This window comes from Schistocerca gregaria, chromosome 2 (genome assembly GCF_023897955.1).
Source record: "Schistocerca gregaria isolate iqSchGreg1 chromosome 2, iqSchGreg1.2, whole genome shotgun sequence".
NCBI lineage: Eukaryota > Metazoa > Arthropoda > Insecta > Orthoptera > Acrididae > Schistocerca > Schistocerca gregaria.
The window spans coordinates 494,243,964-494,266,754 of record NC_064921.1 but is presented as its reverse complement, the minus strand read 5'-3'; the positions used below and the strand labels follow the sequence as shown (position 1 = coordinate 494,266,754).

Genomic DNA, 22,791 nt, shown 5'->3' with positions numbered 1-22,791 from the left:
CCTTTCAATCAGAACACCCACCCACATGGTTCATGATCATCAAATTCATACTATAGAGTTTTCGAATTGTCAGCAATACCTACAAGTTCATAGCCCTTCTAAGCAACATGGAGGATTCTGTCCACATAATTACTGACATCATCCAAGTACCCCCAGCCAAAGACAAACACGACACTGCAAAGGCAACACTGCTCCACCAAGACACCAGAGTAACAGCTACAATAAGTAATTTATGAGGAAAGATTGGGCAGCAGGATACCTTCATAGCTGTGGAGACATCTCCATGAATTGATCAACCCTACTCATTCCAGATAGCGTGCTGTGGATGCTCTGGTATTATTACCACATCAGATGTAGCTGGCAATGATTCCACACAAATATAATCATGAGTAAAAACAAAATATTTCTGGCTGACAGACTTTTGCAATCCCACAACAATGACAATTTGGATAACACATTAAACAATGAACACTGCCCATAGATTCCTGGTATGGCACACTGGTTGCAGGCATGAGCAGATGTTGAGACCCAAGCTATTACATACACTCATGCAAGTGACATCATGAGTGATCATCCCAGGAGTGGTGATCTTCAGCTGGCCACAACTGCTACCTGCTTGACTAACAATAACAACCCTCACAGTTGTGTGTTGCCTTGGCTGTGGCTGTGTTGGTTTCCCTCACATTTCAGTGGCCGCACATGCAACTGCACCACACCATACAGCCACACAAATGCAAAACACAGTCCACAAGAGGTGCATCAGAACACAGCACACAGCTCAAGAAAATGGGCAAAACTAGTTTTTCCCCATCTACAAATTATGATGGCAGACTGTGTGTGCTAGACAACAAACCAATACTTCCTTATAGAGACAGAATCTGAAATGATCACCATTCCCTTAAAACCGCTACAAATGGAACATACAATGCCTGTCATCCAACTGCATGCTGCAAACAACACTTGTATCAGCATCTCTGGAACTGTCATGTGCACTGTAGACCACAGTTTGTACAGGAAATTTACATGGCTGCTTGTGGTCACAGTGTCTCAAGTTGTTGCAGATACAGGCAATATAGACAACAGATAATGTAATGAGGAAGGCAAATGAAAGATGGCATTTTCATTGGCAGAACATTTAAAGATATCGCCGCCGTTCTAAACAAACAGTCTACAAGACCATCGAGAACATCGAATTTGCTACAACAGCTGGAGACAAGAAGAATCGTATTCCAGTTAAGTCTGTCGGTGCACAAGCTCTGCTGGATGGTCCTGCTGTTTTCGTCAGTTGTAGACTTAAATAGACTGACTAATCTAAGCTTGTCTGTCACCTGCTAGAGTACCGCTGTGTTGTTTGGGATCCTTAAAAGACAGAATTGAAGATGGACATCAAAAAAGTTCAAAGAAGGGCAGCTCTTTTCATACTCTCATGGATATTATACATAATCTCAGATGGAAATCATTAAAAGAAAGGCTTTTACAATGTGCCAAGATATTTTCATAAAATTTCAATCTCCAGCTTTCTCCTCCAAAAGTGAAAATATTTTGTTGATGCACACAAACATATGGAGAAAGGATCATCATAATGAAATAAGACAAATCACAGCTCACAGGGGAAGTTTTAAGTGTTTCTTTCTTCCATGCATTTTTCTAGAGTGGAATGGTAGAGATATTGTGTGAAAGAGGTTCCTGGTACTTAAATGTGAATTTCAGAGTGGTCATGTAGATGTACATGTAAATGGATGCAGATTTTCACCACTGATTTCACCTCTCCCCTGACCTAATACTAGAGATCCTCAGGTGAACTGGCAGTGGAGATTCTGTGCCCAGTACTGCTGGTAGTCCGCCAGCACATTCAGATGTAGATTTTGAGGAGACTATTTTGGTACAATCCCCTTCAAACACTACGTGTGTTATCCGCACATAACTGCTTAATGAATGTCGGGATCTAGAGTCTGAACTACAAGTGACAGAGAGGAGTTATACAGAAGAAAAAAGGAGTCATGCAGGCTACACAACAAGCATTTTGAATTAGAAGCCCAGGCATTTTCATTATGAAGGGAACTGGATGTTATGCAAGCTTATCTATGACACAACATTGCCATCTGCAAATTTTTGGTGCAAAAGAGACAGCACCCACCTTTATGTCAATGAACTGCACACATGGACAGTCTGTGCATACTGCATCTCACACCTCATCAAAAATACAAGTCATTATGTTAAACTGTTCTACAGTGTGCACGCATCCACTACATGTGTTCCCTGTGTTTCCCACATGAGATGTGCAACATATGAAGAGAGAGGTGTCGCTCATAAGACACTGCATAAAATTAACACCATGCTGGGAGCACTAGTCTACCATAAAGCATGCAGGCTGGCACCAGCCAGATTATGAGTAGCTAAAGTTGTTTTCAGTGAGTTGTTGCAGGCACGCATAGTCAAGCCATTAGACAGTCCATGGGCTTCAAATGTGCATTTAGTTCCTAAGAAAGAAAAAGCTTATAGACTTTTGTGATTACCGAGCCCTGAACGTCCACATGGTACCTGATTTTTACCTCATACCAAATACCTATGACTCTAAATCACGCTTGAGCAGTAACTTCTCTGTTCAGTATGCTAGACTGTAAAATGCACACCTGCACATTCCTGTGGCTATTGATGACATATCCAAAACTGCTATAATAGCACCATTCAGACTCTATGAACTCTGGTTCCAGTCTGTTGATGAAAAAAAAATTCAGCCCAAAAGTGGCAATGCTTCATAGATAAAATTTTTCTCAAATTTTCATTCTGTTTCTCATACTTAGATGATGTTTTAGTTTTTCAGTGTCTCGGGAAGAGCACAAGGAACTTCTTTGACTTACTTTTGAGACATATGAACATTTCACAGTAATGTTGAATGAAGACAAATGCCAGCTGGGACAAATGGAAGTAATATTTCTAGAACACTCCTTCAGTTGAACGGGGGTTCGACCCATGATCCAAAGCACAGAGCTTATCCATCAACTCCCACGGCCAAGGAACTATTAGAAGTTATGGCAATTTTCCAGCACGATCAGTTTCTACAGAAGTAACTCACCATATGTGGTAGCCATACAGGCACCATTGATGGATGCATTGGCTAGAAAAAACACATGTGAGAACAGGCTCTAACTACAGCCAAATTAAGCTCAGCTTACTACAAGCAACAACATCAACCCATTCTGTCACAGCAGCTCCTTGTCTGTTACCTGTGACTCAAGTGAACTGCAATCAGAAAAGTTTTTTTTGCAACAACAATTACATAGATTCTTCCAGAAACTAACCAAGAATAATCGCAAGAGTTTGGCATGTGATTGGGAGCTGCTAGCTGCGTACGAGGCAGTGCATCACTTCAAAGAAGACATAGAGGGTAGGCTACTAACAATGTACATGGACAACCAACCACTAGCTGCTTCCATATGTAGTCTTGGAAAACACTGTCCTCCACATCGATTCTGCAACCTGAGTTGTGTTATACCTCAAGGACACAGACACTGACATGGCAGATTACCTATCCCAAGTCAATGCACTGTTGGATAACATCACCTAAGACAATCTCAGCAAATCTGTGAACAAGACACTACAACTGGATGGAAACTAGAACAGCACACCACATCCATGCAAGTGTGGTGTGACATATTGCAAAACAGGTTTCACCACTAATTCTACTAAGCATGAGGAAACCTATGTTTAATAGCTTACACCGAATTTCACATTTGGGAGTATGTTATAACACTGAGTTTGTCATGGATAGATTTATCTGGACTGATGTGAAGCAAGACTGCAGAGTGTGGACTCAAACTTGCATAGCTTGGCAGAGCTGCAATACCAGTCAACACACACAATCAAAGCATGGTCAGTATGAAATACTGGCTGAAAGGCTGATTAAAACATGTCTGACCCAATCTGATCAGCTCACTACCAGTCAGCATATTCTTCACTTAAAACTTCCGGACTGATAGGCCGTGGTCGAAGTATAAAACTCTCTCCTGACATTTTGTCTCCGCCTGTGGGAGACATCTTCGGAGGTAAAGCGGCGAACTGCGAAGATAACTCGAGGAAGCGCTGATTATATAGGCAGTACAGAGGGCACCAAAGTCGATCACGAGGCTTCGGCTATGAGATTGTCTCTGGTAATGCCAACCTTGTCAATTGAAAGTAATCGATTGTCACGCTTGCGATGCAATGTTGACATCCAAATATTATCCAGTTTAACACCTTTGTCTTTCCTGTTAAAATTGTTACGATGTTTATCAATCTCAGTAGCCTCTCTATACAAGCGTGCATAATAATGTGAGGTTTTTGATAACGTCTTGCTGAATTTTATTTCATGATCACCTTCCTGGTAAACATGTTCCGCTACGGCCGATTTATCCGTGTGACCCAGGCGGCAATTCCTCTTATGTTCAACAAGACGGGTGTTCACACTTCTCTTTGTGGTACCGATGTAAACCTGTCCACAACTACAAGGGATTTTATATACCCCCGGTGTAGCCAAAGGGTCTCATGCATCTTTTGCTGACCTTAAAAATTCTTTTATTTTTCTGGTGGGTCTGAAAATAGTTTCCACCCCATACTTGCCTAAAACTTTCCCAATGCGGTCTGTGGCCTTACTAATGAACAGAAGAAAAACTTTGCCCTTGGACGACTGTTGTTCGTCGTTACTCGTGATTCTCTGCCTAGAGCAAAGTGCTCGATCTATATCCTTGCTAGAATAGCCATTCTTCATGAACGTTGACCGTAGATGTTCAATCTCATCTTTTAAATAAACAGGTTCACAAAGTTTGTACACCCTGTCTACCAGTTTTCATTACACCTCTTTTTTGTCTAGGGTGGTGGTTTGATTCTTTGTATAGATAACGATCAGTATGTGTGGGCTTTCTATGCACCTTATGGCCCAACGTTCCGTCCCATCGTTTAATCACAGACACATCCAGGAAGTTTAATTGCCCATTCCTTTCCGTCTCCATAGTAAATTGGATTTTCGAATTAATGCTGTTTAAATGTGTCAGGAAGGCATCCAACTCCTCTGCTCCATGTGTCCATACTACAAACATGTCATCGACGTGGCGATACCATCTGGCTGGTCTCTTACTGGCAGTCTGCAACGCCCATTGTTCAAAAGTCTCCATAAATAAGTTAGCCACAGCAGGACTGAGAGGACTGCCCATAGCCACCCCATCAATCTGTTCATAAAAGTTATTATTGTATTGAAAGTAGGTTGTGGTGAGGCAGTGTCAGAATAATGCCACAATATTGGTAGGAAAAATATCCGCTATCTTCGTTTACCGGAATCATGGTAAATAACAACACAACGTCAAAACTGACGAGGATATTATCCAGGTCCACGCTCATTTCCTTTAACTTATCAATGAAATGAGCTGAATTTTTAATATGACTGTCCATCCTACCAACATAAGGCTGCAGCATTCAGGCAAGGTATCTAGCTAACTCGTGTGTTGGTCCGCCTATAGTGCTGACAATTGGTCTCAACGGAATCCCAGGTTTATGAACTTTGGGTAAGCCATAAAGTGTAGGTGGATACGCTTCTGTTTCACAAAGCAGCTTCTTATCATCAGAGCCAAATGAAGACGCTTTCACCAGTCGATTTGTCATTCTTAAAATCTTCATAGTCAGATCTTTCTGGAGTTTTTTGTAATTGGAGGGAACCAAAATGTCACTGATTTTTCCATGATAGTCCTCACTGTTCAGTATGACAGTGGCATTACCCTTATCTGCATTACGAAAAATAATATTTTTATCTCCATTTATATCCCTCAGCGCCTTCCTTTGAGCCTGCGACTAATTACTTTTAGTTGGCTTACACGTACGTAAAATCCTAGCCATTTCCATCTCAATATTTGCTACAACACCCTCTGTGGGTATGTTTTGGGGCGTCACAGCAAAATTGCCTCCTTTCACTAGTACAGAAATTTCAACTTTTGACAAATCTTTATCAGACAGGTTAATAACAGTTCGAGAATTGTCCTCAACTGAACCTCCAGAAATGTTGTTCTGTAAGTTATTGAACTTCTTCTTCTGCCTATTTGCTGACATTTCTGCACTAACTTCCATAGTTTTGAATGTTAGACCGTCAACCTTATTCCAATCACCACACTGCATAGCATTACTAAGAAACAAGTGGAGATGAAAAAGTTTACTGCTGGTTACCGCCAGTGCCAACCACGTCTGATGAATCCTCTCACGTAGCACTGCAGACTCCATACGATGTGCCTGGGCTGAGCGAAACATCCTCTTCACCTTCAGAAATTTTGGAACCGTCGAAGTGTCCCTGCAGTGTAACAGGAAGGTGAGGGTACACAGTTGTTGTGCTTTCTTCTTGCGCACTCCTTCAAACCGTCGAACCAATGCTGACATATCCTCCCTGTTTGATCATACAATGTAAGGTTTCATGGCCAGTATTGTCTTCACTTAAAACTTCCGGGCTGATAGGCCGTGGTCGAAGTATAAAACTCTCTCCTGACGTTTCGTCTCCGACTGCGGGAGACATCCCCGGAGTTAAAGCGCCTTCCTGACACATTTAAACAGCATTAATCCGAAAATCCAATTCACTATGGAGACGGAAAGGAATGGACAATTGAACTTCCTGGATGTGTCTGTGATTAAACGACGGGACGGAACGTTGGGCCATAAGGTGCATAGAAAGCCCACACATACTGATCGTTATCTACACAAAGAATCAAACCACCACCCTAGACAAAAAAGAGGTGTAATGAAAACTGGTAGACAGGGTGTACAAACTTTGTGAACCTGTTTATTTAAAAGATAAGATTGAACATCTACGGTCAACGTTCATGAAGATTGGCTATTCTAGCAAGGATATAGATCGAGCACTTTGCTCTAGGCAGAGAATCACGAGTAACGACGAACAACAGTCGTCCAAGGGCAAAGTTTTTCTTCTGTTCATTAGTAAGGCCACAGACCGCATTGGGAAAGTTTTAGGCAAGTATGGGGTGGAAACTATTTTCAGACCCACCAGAAAAATAAAAGAATTTTTAAGGTCAGCAAAAGATGCATGAGACCCTTTGGCTACACCGGGGGTATATAAAATCCCTTGTAGTTGTGGACAGGTTTACATCGGTACCACAAAGAGAAGTGTGAACACCCGTCTTGTTGAACATAAGAGGAATTGCTGCCTGGGTCACACGGATAAATCGGCCGTAGCGGAACATGTTTACCAGGAAGGTGATCATGAAATAAAATTCAGCGAGACGTTATCAAAAACCTCGCATTATTATGCACGCTTGTATAGAGAGGCTATCGAGATTGATAAACATCATAACAAATTTAACAGGAAAGACCAAGGTGTTAAACTGGATAAAATTTGGACGTCAGCGTTGCATCGCATGCGTGACGATCAATTATTTTCAATCGAGAAGGTTGGCAGTACCAGAGTCAATCTCATCGCCGACACGACGTGATCGACTGTAGCGCCCTCTGTACTGCCTATATAATCAGCGCTTCCTCGAGTTCTCCTCGCAGTTCGCCGCTTTACCTCCAAGGATGTCTCCCGCAGTCGAAGACGAAATGTCAGGAGAGAGTTTTATACTTCGACCACGGCCTATCAGCCCGGAAGTTTTAAGTGAACAAGACTGGCTGTGAAAGCTTACATTGTATGATCAGTCAGCACATTACCAGTACATTCTTCCTGAACTCAGACACATCACTGGCTGGGTTGAGGTGACATTCTTGCCAGACATAATGGCAGAAACAACATTGAAGGCATTCATACAATTGTGAATATTACGTTTTAGCTCCCCACCACCCATGACTACTTGGGAAGCCGGTCATTGTGTCAATGCATTGCTTCAAACTTGCCTGAAGTTTGCAGGGTACAGACAGAAGACAACACACGTGTTCCAACGAGGTATAGTAAAACATAAAACATTCAGAATACTGAGAGTGGTTTGAAGATGAACCTTGACATGCAGCAATTCAAGCTAGAAGGAATAAACATAAGAATGGCAGACATTTTTCACACTGTTAAAGGAAAGCATGAGGAAAGGCAGGAGGAACATAGTTTTATTTCCAGACACTCTACAAGCTACTCTAGGATGTTGAATCACAGGCAGTAACATCAAAGCTGTAATCTGATGGTGTTCTTATCATTACAGCTTCTAAAAAATAACTGCCTCCAGTGAACTCAGAAGGGAGGGATGACATCGCATCACCTCATGCCATTATTGCCACAAGTGACTCTTCTTCTACTGCCACAACCTGAGAACTGTGACACCAACCAGCAATCTCACTACGAGTGTATCCGATGACCTCACCCATACCTTAGCTAGTATATCCTGGACTGCAAGAGAGTTGGAGGGGAGGGGGGAGGGGGGGGGAAGGAAGGGATGGCACCACCACTGCCCTTCTACACTGAGAAACGATGCAGTCATGTTCTGCCTCACAGCGGCCCATGGCATGGCATAGCTAGTCATACCCAGCTGTGCGAAAAACACATGAGTGACTGGGACCTTCATTGGCTTCATCTTGCCAGAACTCAGCACTGAAAGGAGGAGGTCTTTGTGGGGACCTCACCATTGATCACGTGAAATAATATACATAAAAAAACCTCTTTCAAAGCTCACAATCACAGGTTAAACCCCAGGTGGCCAAAGACACTGTTAGCCAGGGCACAACCACCTATGACGAGCTAACAGACAAAGTGACAACATCGGCGAGCCCCTGCATATCAGCAACATTGATTGTATATGCCAGCTGCTATCCAACTCAACCAACACACTACTGCAGGGAAGCCCATAAGCTTGCACACTGATGCACAAAAAAATTGCCAATATATGACATATCAGACAATAAACAATGATGAACCCAACTATTATAGGTGTGCTGATGCTGACCGAGAAGCCAACATCAGTACCCAACTGCAGCCACCAAGTAACACTGCTCCACAATGTCAAAGGTATCCACCTGCATGATACCCACTACTAACAGAGCTTATCCTTGCATGACCTGTTGCAATCAGCAAGAAAATTACTACTGCTCTTACAATGCAAGCCAACTATTTCCAGAGGTTTCTTTCCCATGGATGCTGCCTTGGCACTTTTTTTTCCTCTGCTCTTCAAGCTGCTACTAAGCAGAACCAGACATACACAAACATTGCAGTACAAACATACTGTGAGACCTCACTTAGTGAAAACGAACCAATATGCAAAGATGGCAGTACCCCTTTTGTGTTGGCCATTATGCTAGATGTTAGTGTGGACATGGAGGGGCTCCACCCTTTTTTTTAAAAAAACAAAAATTCACAGTGATATGGGTTTAGCCTCCTATAGGGAGAAATATCATTAGCACTCTTGCCATCCTCAGTTCACTGCGAACAACCGTTTTGTATGAATCTGATCTTTCTGTTCATTCTATTACTAGTAACAAAATTTTAGTTCATTTCACACACTGGCTTCCAACTTCATTCCAGAGGCCACCTGCTGAGAATTCCTACACATATATGTACATAAATATGTGCTACTATCTTTTGTATGTTTCATTTCCTAGGAATGATTTCACATAAAATTTACCTGTACATTTTGATAATATCCATACAATATTTATTGTATACAGATAAAGAAATAAAATGCCAGGCAAAAAAATAATTTTCATGTAAACTTTGACTTCTTGTTTAGAGTTCAGAGTAAAGTTATTTTCTCTGGTGATAAGATTTCCAACAATCTCATGCCTCACATAAGGTGATAAATTGTGAACCTCTACCAATTCAACAAAAATTAAAACACACACCATTAACCACTCATTCTGGGTATCTAGATTCAGGGAATAGAAAGTCCGTTGGCTACATGTTAAGTTTCAATGTTTGTTAAAGCTGTGCGGCAAGTAATAATATACTGAAATAGGACCCTGTGTGTGTGTGTGTGTGTGTGTGTGTGTGTGTGTGTGTGTGTGTAAACTGTAATCTAGTAAATATTAAGCTACTAATAGCAATTAAAGAGCACCTATATAGTATACCTGCTTTATCAGCGTAGCAGTTTTCTTTCTAATGTGCTCAATTAAATTCTCCTGACATAAGTGTGAATAGCAGTAAGCAATATTGTGACAGTTTATTGTCTTTTGTGAAGACATACCTTGATGCATACAACATCCCTGAAGGTTCTCATTCTTGATGGGTTCAACAGAACATGATGAATGAATGAATGAATGAATGAATGACCATATCTCATCTTAGAGTTCCTTCTTCTTCCAGTGGTGTATGAAATGTGGGAAGAATGACTGTTTAAATGCCTCTTTGTGTGCTGCAATTAGTCTGCTCTCCTCCTTGTGATCCCTACGGGAGCAGTAGGTGGAAGCAAAAGTATATTTATCGATACCTCATTTAATACCAGTTCTTTGAACTTTCTAAGTAGGTTCTCACAGAGTAATTTGCCTCTATCTCGAAGTGTCTTTTAATTCAGGTTTCTCAGTACTCCTGTGACAGTCTCCCATGAATCAAACAAATCTGTGATCATGCATGCTGTCCTGGTTTGAATACAGTCAATATTTCTTGTTAATTCTGTTTGGCATGGGTGCTATTGCAATCCCCACTTTAGAGCCAATGACATTTACTTAACACAAATACACTTTCTGTGATAACAGATTAAAATTATCTACTAATGCATCAAACCAAACAATAATAGTTGTTGATGGAGATCGATACAAGCAGTAATTTCTGATTGAAACTAATAAGCCATAGTTCCTTAGTTAAATTGGTGTAAGTTAAAGCATTACTTAAATATTATGAAAAGTACAGATCTAGGTTGCTACTCACCATATAGAGGAGAAGTTGAGTCACCGACAGCACACCAAAAAGACTGCTATACATTTGAGTTTTCAGCCAAAAGGTCTTCTTATAAAGTAGAAAACACACACATATTCATACAATCACAAGTCACACATACTTGACTGTTACCACTGTCTCTGGCTATTGAGACCAGAGAGAGAGAGAGAGAGAGAGAGAATGTGTTTTCTACTTTAAAATAAGGCCTTTTGGTTAACAGCTCAAATGTATAGCAGTCTTTTCATTGTGCCTGTCTGTGACTCATTGTCTCCTTTATATGGTGAGTAGCAATCTATCTTTTTCAGAATATTATCATTATTCTATTCTGGATTTTACATATTTCAAGCATTGCTACTTTGTTATGTACATGTACTGAAATTATAATACTAAGCAAAGTTCTACTAATCCTTACAGTGGTAGAAGCCACATGCTCACAAGCTGAAGCACTATGCATGTCTCACTTGGTCCAGCTGACAGCAGCAGCAGCTATAGTCCACCTGTAGAGGCAATGTCGGATCAGATGATAACTAAGAGTGAGTCAGCTGCTATGTGGCCTTATACAGGGAGTGGCAGAAATACCTGACAGTTTTCGTTCGTGCACAGTGTGACAGTCGCGTGGAATGGGGTGGTGAGGAATGTGGCGTTCTCAAGGTTACTCAAGGCAATTTCAGTTGCCATGGGGCAGTGGCCCAGTAAATATCATGCATTCATCGATGGGACATATTTTAAAAGAGTTAATTCTGTTGTTGTCACACAACATCAGTTTCACACACATTTTTTAGGTGAGTAGTAGGGGTCAAATTTCATCCCATAACACAATTAAGTTGTGGGTCAAGAACTTCGGATCAACTCATTCAACATTAAAACAAAAGCCTAACGGACATCCAAAGTCAATCAGAACACCGGACTATGCTGAGCGTGTAAGACAAGCCATGCTGATTATCCTACATTGACCTGTGCACTAGAGAAAATACAATTCCACTGGTATAAAACTTCAATTGTTCAAAAGCTTGAGCTCTATGACTATAGCATCAGAAATTTTCAGAACGAATGAATGATCTGAGGGATGATGACAAAATTCTTGTAGTGAGTGATGAGGCTCATTTCCATCTTGATGGATATGTTAACAATCAAAATTTTTGCTCCAGGTCAGACACAAACCCACAAGAGTTACACGAATGCCACCTGCCAAAGTCACAGTGTGGTATGAGATTACTAAGAAAGGTGTTATTGGGCCATACTTTTTTGAGGAAGGAGGGCGAACAGTTACAGTAAACCAAGAGTATTACCTAAGAATGTTGGATGTTTTCATAATTTCTGAATTGAAAGGAAAATGTCTTGGCATGAAAAAGATTTTGTTCCAAAAGGACAGAGCAACTGTCCACACAGCAAATGGTGTAATGGGTTACTTGAGGAAGAAATTTCATGGCCATGTCATCTCTCACAATGTTGACATTGCTTGGCCTGATCTTTCTCCCAACCTCATTGTTTGTGCCAGAGTGAGATTTTCACTCTGCAGTGGAGTGTGTACTTATATGAAACTTCCTGGCAGATTAAAACTGAGTGCCAAACTGAGACTCGAACTCAGGGCCTTTGCCTTTAAGCAAGCAAGCGCTCTACTGACTAAGCTACCCAAGCATGACTCACAACCCGCATTCACAGTTTCAATTCAGCCAGTACCTCATCTACCTTCCAAACTTCACAGAAGCTCTCCTGTGAACCTTGCAGACCTAGCACTTCTGGAAGAAAGGATTCTGTGGAGACGTGGCTTAGCCACAGCCTGGGGGATGTTTCCAGAATGAGATTTTCGCTCTGCGGTAGAGTGTGCGCTGATATGAAACTTCCTGGCAGATTAAAATTGTGTGCCGGACCGAGACTTGAACTCAGGACCTCTGCCTTTTGCGAGCAAGTACTCTACCAACTGAGCTACCCAAGCACTACTCACAACCCATCTTCACAGTTTCAATTCTGCCAGTACGTCATCTCTACTTTCTGCAGAGTTTGAAAGGTAGGAGACAAGGTACTGGCAGAATTTGAGCTGTGAAGATGGGTCGGAGTCGTGGTTGGGTAGATCAGTTGGTAGATATGATATGAAACTTGCTTGCCTGCGAAAGGCAAAGGTCCCGAGTTCAAGTCTTGGTCCAGCGCACAGTTTTAATCTGTCAGAAAGTTTCATACAAACCTACACACTATAAGATTTGAAAGAAGCTATATGACAAATGACTACACCTATATCAAATGAGATGTTGAGTAAAGTGATTGACAGCTTTGCTGCAAGACTTTTTTTTCATTTTGTAATAAATAATAAACATGCAAAAGTGTTTATAAATATTGGAGTTACTTTTATTTGAAAACTATTAGAAATTTCTGTCACTCCCAGTATTTGTCTGCTACAGAAGTTCAAGTGACCAGTCTGTGAATTAGCAATTTCCCCACAAGAGGATGGTTATGGAAGGCGTAAGGCAAACTGATATATCCGTGTGTTCGATTTGCACCTTCCAGCTACTAAAGGTCTCACAAATGTGAACAATTGTCTAAGATGGGACTCAAACATTTTTTGTAAGCAGCTTCCTTTGCAAAATGATTGCATTTTTCTAGTATGGGCGGAAGTCTGTCACCTGCTTTACCTATGACTAAGTATATGTGATAATTCATAGCTATGCTAATTGTTATACCCAGGTATTTGTATGAGTTGATTGTTTCTAATTTACCTCACTTTTATTGTAATCATTTTGAAATGCTTAATTTTACTTTTCTGTACATAAAAACAAATTTCCAATCCTTGCATCACTTTAAAATCTTATCAATATCAGACTTTTTTGGTGCAGCTATTTTCAGATAGTACTTCATTATAGATAAGTGCAACATCTACAAAAAAATCTGAGGTTACTATTAATAATGTCTAGCAAGTCACTAATATACGAAATGAATGTCAAGCATCTTAATAATTGCCCAGAAGCACAGAAGTGTCTGTGCAGATGGGAGTTATCCTCACAACACATTCTCTGCTCCTGAAATTGCCTTGGCCTTAAACTACAATAATCTATCGTCCCCACAACCTCCATCCAACTGTTTCTGCTCCCTCTGTCCAGTCACCTCCTCACAATTCACCACCTTCACTCACCCTCACTGTGCGCTGCTCTTTGCCAATGCATCCACCTGTCTTTTCCCCTTATCTGCTCCTCTCTTTTCCACTCCTCAATTTCCCCCTCCTCTCCCTCCTCCACAGCCTCTGACACTGTGGCAGTCAACCCTGTCCTGCTGCCTCTAGCCACTACATGCTCTGCCAGGCAGTGCTGATTCCCCTTTCCTCATCCACACACTGCTATCTCCCCCCCCCCCCCCCCTTCTCTACCCCACTCTTCTTCAGATTGTTGTAGTCTGTGTAGAGTTGCTAGAGGCAGTGTCATGTATGTGTGAAGTGTGCTCATTTGTGTGAATGTGTATGTGTATCTCTTTTTTGAACAAGGCTTTGGCCGACAGCTTATATGTAACAGCTGTTTCATCGTGCCTGTCTGCAACTCAATTTGTCATCTTTATGGTGAGTAGCAATCTACCCTTTTCATAATATTGTTGATATTCCAACCTGGGCTTCACATTGTTTGATTTTTTCCTTTGTCAAAAGTGCTTGTGTCAGTGAATTTCATCATTTGCAGCCCATATAATTGCTAGAATGATTCTCCATTTGTCTTTTTCTGTGATTATATACAGGGTGTACATAAAGTCTGGGAACACTTTCAATTATTTATTGCACAAAAACCAAACATTGTACAGATAGCATACATCTGTCATTTTGAAGAGAAACTGAAAGTTTTTTCATGTATATTGCCACAGCATAGTTTGGTAATTCACCGATAGTCAGCACTAGCCAAAAAAATGGCGTGTTGTTGGAGTTCGACAAAAATCTATTGTTACGAATTTGTTGTGCCAGTGGTAAATGGTCTTCCTTGTTGGTGACTTCTTCCTGTAATAGGTTCTAAACATCTGTTAAACAACTGTAGGACACTTGTTTTTGTCAAATTCCAGCACACAGAAAGCTCGCTCTGCATCTGAACTCGCCATGTTTGCGACTAGCGCTGACGATTGGCAGATTACAAAACTACGCTGTGGCGGTATACATGAAAGAAAACTTTCAGGGCTTCTCTTCAAAATAACACATGTATGTATCTGTACAATGTTTGGTTCTTGTGCAATAAATAATTGAACATGTTCCCGGACTTTATGTCCACCCTGTACTTTTCTTATGGCAAGTGCCTGCAATGCCACCTGATAGTATTCAATCTTAGAATGGGCAGTGAGCACAATGTTGTGGCTCATCAGTGTCAGAGAAAGCATTTGGTATTATTTCACAGGAGTCTTGTCACATCTACCACTTACCAAACTGTGATTGCCCTTATTGATTTTTGGATGATTAAAGTTTATACCAATGATGACAGTACAACTGAGGAATATATGTGTTAGTGAGTTGAAGATTTCACTGATATCTTCAGCTACATTAGAGAGTGAGTCTGGTAATATGTAGAAGAACCCAGTTATAAGTTTATGTTCACCCTTAATATTGACTCTTGCTCAAACAGGCTCAGATGCATCTCTGGTTTTGATCACAGTGGGCCTCAGTTTCTTGTCTACAGTGACAAATACACTGCCTCCATTTCCCATTAGTTGACCTGCTTGACCTTCACTTAGATTTACCCCAACAATCTCACACTGGCAATTTTAGGTTTTAGCAAGCATTCTATATCTAGTATTAGAAGAGTCATCTAAGGTAAAAAATTCTTGTGTTCACTCTGCACACAGTTAACCTTGTGAGCAGCAGCCTCTAATGTCTAGTCCACCACTGCAGTCCTCAACCCTATCGTGTAAGTCCAGGAAGTCACAGCATAGCTTGTCACACAACATTGATGGTCTTTTTGGGAACAATGCCATGAGTTTTATTGAAACTTGTCATGGGAAATTTGGTTGTGGACTATGTTTGGAAGATTGTACCAGTCTGTGAAGGTGTTAATTAGGGCAGTCACCCAAATATCTACACTGGCGTTCTGTTACTTCATAACTTCTTGAATAATTCCATAGCACCTGCATGTTTGGAGACAATTAAACATTCTTTTCATATGCTAAGACAAATTAGGCTCACAAACTGTATAATAGTAACCACGATGAAGCCACTGCTCCTGACTTTAAAGTAGTTTTGAACTGATTAACTACAGACACCCATCCACATTCAAACCTTTCTGTGCATAACTCATTCCTTCCACTGATATACCGAAGTCTGAACTTGTCTTTGCCTTTCCTTAGCACTGACGCACATCCCTGCAATGTCAATTTCCTGCACACAGTTAAAACTTAACAGAGTATCCACTTGCTCTGGTATCACTCCCAGGGTAAGGAAATGTTACATTTTCTTTTTGGTCATTTACTTTCGGCCTACCATCACCCAGTAAATATCAAAATTACTTCATAGGTTCTATTTTCCAATTATATTATCCAGACAATATTTTCTGTTTTGAAAATTCCTATGGTCTAGTTCGTTTCATTCCAGTAATTTTATTTTACAGCAGAGCTTGATATTTAAAATTTAATAGTGCCATGTTAACTAAAAATATTAACTCCCTTAATAATTTCATGTAAAGTGCTTAGTTTCTTAGTTTCATGTGTATTAAGTTTCTGTATAGTTATATACTAATGTCCATATCATTCTCAATAAATGTCAGTAAAAGGTAAAGATTATTATCTTTACTTACAAGAACTCTTACCATAAAAATTAACATTACTTATAGGCCCAGAATATTACTCACTTCTTCTCATTCTCATTGCTACATGCATCTTACTGCCATGCTTCCTTTTCCTTTTATGCTTCTCAGGCCTCACTGTCACTGGCACTAGTCTAGCAACAGCCTGACTTACTGATGGATGACACTTGAGTTTCAGCATCAGACTTTCCAATGTTCTGTTTACTTACTTGTAGCCTTAATTTTTGTCATACCACCCCTACGTTCATAACCAAACATGAAACAGTACTTGTTTGTATCTTTAACAGTGTGTGTGTGTGTGTGTGTGTGTGTGTGTGTGTGTGTGTGTGTGTGTGTGTGAATATACACTATGTGATCTATGTGATCAAAAGTATCTGGACACCTGGCTAAAATGACTTACAAGTTCATGGCGCCTTCCATTGGTAATGCTGGAATTCAGTGTGGTGTTGGCTCACCCTTAGCCCTGATGGCAGCTTCCACTCTCGCAAGCATACATTCAGTCAGGCGCTGGATTCCATCTTGGGAAATGGCAGCCCATTCTTCATGGAGTGCTACACTGAGGAGCGGTATCGATGTCAGTTGGTGAGGCCTGGCACGAAGGCAGTGTTCCAAACATCCCACTCAAGTCAGGACTCTGTGCAGGCCAGTCCATTACATGGATGTTATTGTCATGTAACCACTCTGTTACAGGCCGTACATTATGAACAGGTGCTCGATCATGTTGAAAGATGCAGTCACCATCCCCGAATTGCTCTTCAACAGTGAGAAGCAAGAAGATGCTTAAAACATCCATGTAGACCTGTGCTGCGATAGTGCCACGCAAAACAACAGGGGGTGCAAGCCCCCTCCATGAAAAACATAGCCACACCATAACTCCACAGCCTCTGAATTTTACAGTTGGCTCTACACACGCTGGCAGATGAGTTCACTGGGCATTCGCCATACCCACACCCTGCCATCAGGTCACCACATTGTGTACTGTGATTCGTCACTCCACACAATGTTTTTCCACAGTTCAACCATCCAATGTTTATATGCTCCTTACACCAAGCAAGGCATCATTTGGCATTTACTGGCATGATGTGTAGCTTATGAGCAGCCATTCAACCATGAAATCCAAGTTTTCTCACCTCCCGCCTAACTGTCATAATACTTGCTGTGAATCCTGGTGCAGTTGGAATTCCTGTGTGATGGTCTGGATGGATGTCTGTCTATTACACATTACAACCTTTTTCAACTGTTGGTGGTCTCCATCAGTCAACAGACAATGTCAGCCTGTACACTTTTGTGCTGTACGTGTCCTTTCATCTTTCCACTTCACTATCACATTGGAAACAGTGGACCTAGGGAGGTTTTGAGTGTGAAAATCTCACATACAGATGTATGACACAAGTAACACTCAAGCACCTGACCACATTCAAAATCCGTGTATCTCATCTGGTGCCACATATCTGGTGATTATGTTAGTAAATGGTTATGATGCACATATTATGTTTTATCACACTATCACTACTTTCAGTAGAAGAGAAATGCCTTTTATTTGCCCTGTATTTAGATAACTTACTGAAGATGGATCAAAATCTGTTAATAACATCCAGTTTAAAATGAAATTCCAATGTTCCAAATACATACTACTTACTGAGAACCACTGTGATTCAAGAACTCTCTCACAAGAAGCTTAATCTTTGTAATATTTCTTCCAACCTGAAGAATAGAATTATTTTCTTCTGTTTGCTCATAATCAAATTTGTATACCTCTTTTGGGCCAACATGCTTCTTGCCAATTATGCCTGCAACAGAAATATTTGAATATAAATATTTGAATGAATAGGACACTGTCAGAAATAGAATAAGTCCTAAGAAATAAGAGCAAATATCCCCCTCTCACATTGCAGAGGTGACATTAGTAATAATTGACAGTGAAGTGAATAATGAATCTTTCAAAATGCTTCACAGAGATAGAAGGTTCAAAATGGTAAGAATGTTTATTAGCAGTATACATACAACTAGCGTTGTCAACATGTACAGTTAATAGTACAGCTTTGCATATATACAGATGCTTAAATCTAACAGTACGTTACTTATACATATCAGGGCCAGCACAAGGCACGTATGAAACGTGCCACCCTCCCCCCCCCCCCCCCCCCCCACACACACTAACCACCCACATTTTTTTTTTTAGGACAAACTCAACATTCATACCCAAGAGGGTATTCGAAACCAAACCTCAGAGGGAGTGGCTTCGGGAACTGCAGCATGATGCCTCAACTACCTGCCGGCCGCCCCTGTTGAACAACGGGTGGGAGGAGGACTTATTTCTTCCTCACCGCTGTGGCAGGTCCGTCATGTTTATGCCGGAGAAACAGAAAGGGGGAAGCAGTCTGGCGTACACGCCAGCATTCTTATGAGCGGAATGCTGCCAGCCTGTTACGCACCATGCATTTACTCACAACTAATTTTGCAGAAGACTTAATCTAATTTGGAAATTCGAATGCAGTGTTCAATACTGCGGTTACATGTTAAGCCTGAAGCAATTTTGCTAAGCCCTTCAATGGTAGTTTCCAAGTGTTTTACTCCTCCCGCATTATGGAAAAAAATGGTTGAACATTACTACATTCTTCCTCTCTCCATTGTCCTCCGCCCCACTCTTTGACAGTTTCACCTGCGTCTGTCGTGAAATTCAGTTTCACGTGGCTCGATTCTTATTACTTCATCCTCTGAACAGTGAATCCTACAGTAATATAATTTTCCATTTATGTGCAGTGGAATATCAGGAAATTGTGTGTGAAGTGTGTTGCAAATAAAGTTATTACACTGACATCAACAGTTAGTTCCATGTAATCATTCTTTACAGGCTGGATTGAAACATGTCCGACAGTAGAAAAAGACTGTCTAGCAGTGAATATAGGAAAAGACTGGTTCTGAAGGAAGATGAGGATAAGAAGCAAAAGGATGCACTACAACAATATTTCAAGCCAAAGAGAGAACAACCTAGCAGCAGTGGGGGTGGAAAAATAGATCCTGAAAGTACAGTAACTAGTGGAGCTACTGCAGCTACATCTTTATCTTCTGGACATGAAAAGAAAATTGATGAACACAGTATTGTGACCACCGCATACAGTAGCAATGCTGACGGTGGGCCATCCGTAACGTGTTCAACAGACCTCATCTGGACTGAAGCTCTGAGATTGAAACATCAGGCAGAACTGAAATTAAGCGACCAGATTTGGAAAATACTGGAGGAACATCAGCTGAGGTACTCACCATCGAAGAAGAGATTGAAGGTGAGCCTAAACTGGAAGACACAATTGACTGAGATCCCAGAAGATGGCTGGAAATTATTACAGACTGCATTCGGACGACTTTGGTCATGTGAGGTCCTCCCGAGCACATTAAGGAAGCTGAAGAATGTCCTAAAAACATGGACAACCAGCGTTTCAGCCCTGTGCACTACAGCTATTCTTTGAAGAATTTAGAAGAAGTAGACAGACATTGGTTGGTGTACTCAAAGAGCAAGGATGCTGTGTTCTGGTTTTGTTGCAAACTTTTTCCTCATCTACAGTAAAAATTGCAAAGAACGGTATAAGCGACTGGCGGCACCTTGCTTCATATCTCGAAAGTCACAGGAAGTCTACCGAGCATTTGAATTCACATAAAAAGTGGATCATGTTTTCTGAGGGCCTGAAAAGTTACGAACTGTTGACGCCCATCATCAAAGGCTTCTGAATACTGAAAGCGAACATTGGAAAAATGTTCTTGAGCGCTTAATAGTAATAATTCATCTTCTGGGTCGGCAATGTCTGCCTTTGAGAGGAAGTACAGATACACTCTTTCAGCCTGACAATGGAAACTTCTTGAAACTCGTTGAATTATTCAGAAAGTTCAACACTGTGATGATGAAGCACCTGCACAGAACAAAGCAAGGTGAGAACAAGGGTCATCATTATCTTGGAAAAGAAACACAGAATGAAATAATTCATCTTACTGGATCACCTATAACCAACAACATTCTATTAATGATGAAACCTGCAAAGTATTACATATAATTCCCGACTGCACACCAGATATTTCAAAAGTTGAGCAGATGACAGTTGTGGTACATTTCATCCAGGAGACAAGACTCGATGGAGTGTACGATGTCCGAATTTGGGAGCATTTCCTGGGATTTCTTCCAGTGCCCAATTCTTCAAGCTTCACTTTGATGCACGTCATACTCAAGTTCTTGGAAGATAAAAAAATCCTATTGTGTAATATGAGAGGGCAAGCATATGACAATGGAGCAAACATGAAAGGAAAGTAGTCTGGTCTCCAGAAAAGAATTTCAGATATGAAAAAGCGAGCATTTTATGTACCATGTAGCAGTCACTCATTGAATCTTGTTGTAAAAGATGCCACTATGTCTTCTAAATATGCTGTTTCCACGTTTTTGACTGTGAAAAGCTTGTACGACTTCTTTTTGTCCTCCATTCGACGTTGGGATGTCTTGAAGAAGTATCTACCTAACCTGTCGTGAAACCAATGAGCGATACTAGATGGGAAAGTCGCATCAATGCACTTACTCCACTGAGGTTTCAAATTGGAGGTGTTTATGATGCACTGGTTCAGATACCAGAAGAATTCGATGGCATGATCACTCATGAAGCAACATCACTTGTGAATCAAATAAAAAATTACACCTTTCTCACTTCTCTGGTAACTTGTGGCAACATTCTGCTTCACATCAGTGTAGTCAGTAAGACCCTCCAGACCACTGACATAAATGTTTCTAAGGCTGTGGAAATGCTTGAAGAAACGAAAGCATATTTTAAGACCTGCATAACAGAAGAAAAGATGGTATCTTTCTTGGCGGATTCCAAAGAATTGGCTACAGAATTAGAGCTAGAACATCTAACATTACCATGGATAAGTGTTTCCCAGTGACATGTAAGAACCCAATACACTTCACCTATGAAGGAAGGGATGAGACAATAGATGACCCAACAAAACGTTATAAGATAGAATTCTACTATTATCTTTTAGATATAGTAACCACTTCTTTGGATGAGAGATTCAATCAACTGAAATCTCATTGTTATTATTTTGATTTTCTCCATGACATCGGCGAGCTGAAGAGTGCACCTCCAGACAGCCTGGACACAAAGTGTAGAAACCTCACAGCGATTTTGCAACATCATGAGTCAAGCGACATTGATGCACTGGAGTTGAGGGAAGAACTGAAAATGCTTCCAACATTGTTGAAACCTGTAATAGGTCCAAAAGAGACTCTGAAGTTTATAGGAAGACATCATTTTTGCCCTTATGTTAAGATTGCTCTGAGAATTCTCCTAATACTCCCAGTGACAGCTGCAAGTGGAGAGAGGAGTTGCTCAAAACTGAAATTGGTAAAGACATACCTCCGATCAATGATGAGCCAAACTCGTTTGAATGATTTTGCAACAATATCGATTGAGCATGAACTTGCAGAGGACTTAAGTTACACAAATTGCGTTAAAGAATTTGCACGAGCAAAAGTCAGGAAAGTTCAATTTGTCTAGCATATTTTTTAAATTTTTATATTATTATCACTGACTTGGTTATTTACTGTGTTGTTTCTTATTTTGTTCAACATTTAATCGTTACTGTAAATATTATTGTTCAAACCAAATTATCTTTAAATTGTAAATATATATTGCTCGTCATTGAATACATTATCTGTTCACAACCATTGAAAACTGTTTATTTACGTTAAATGTAAGTTCATGGCACGCAAAATTAGCCAAGAGCTCTAAGGCACTGCAGTCATGGACTGTGGCTGGTCCCAGCTGTGGTTTGAGTCCTCCCTCGGGCATGGGCATGTGTGTTTGTCCTTAGGATAATTTAGGTTAAGTAGCGTGTAAGCTTAGGGACTGATGACCTTAGCAGTTAAGTCCCGTAACATTTCACACAGATCTGAACATTTTTGTACATTCACAAGGCTTATTAAAATTAGCTAGATTTCTTCAATCAGGTTTGACTCCATTTTTGAGCTGGTACCCAGCGACTGTTTTGTACAAATCTGTAGAGAATGTAACCAATCAGTCGCAATTTTTGTTTTTATTTTCCAGATCGACATATATTTCGGGCACAGTGTGGCTATTCTCAATGCTTGAGTTAAGTTTACTTCTACACCGTTATGCTGAACGTAACTGTCAACATGACGGTTTAGATGTAAGCACATAACCGTAGGTCTGAAAAGTAAAAACAAAAATT

The 22,791-nt window shown here is 40.7% G+C and overlaps 1 protein-coding gene across 1 annotated transcript in view; it reads right to left on the bottom strand.

The window, feature by feature from the left end:
- Window positions 1-22,791, bottom strand: part of LOC126328110 (N-sulphoglucosamine sulphohydrolase) — a 110,626-nt gene that overhangs the window by 67,249 nt on the left and 20,586 nt on the right. Inside the window, exon 4 of the mRNA XM_049995981.1 lies at window positions 18,203-18,353. Coding sequence (XP_049851938.1) covers window positions 18,203-18,353 — 151 coding nt within the window. The remainder of the gene's footprint in view (window positions 1-18,202; window positions 18,354-22,791) is intronic.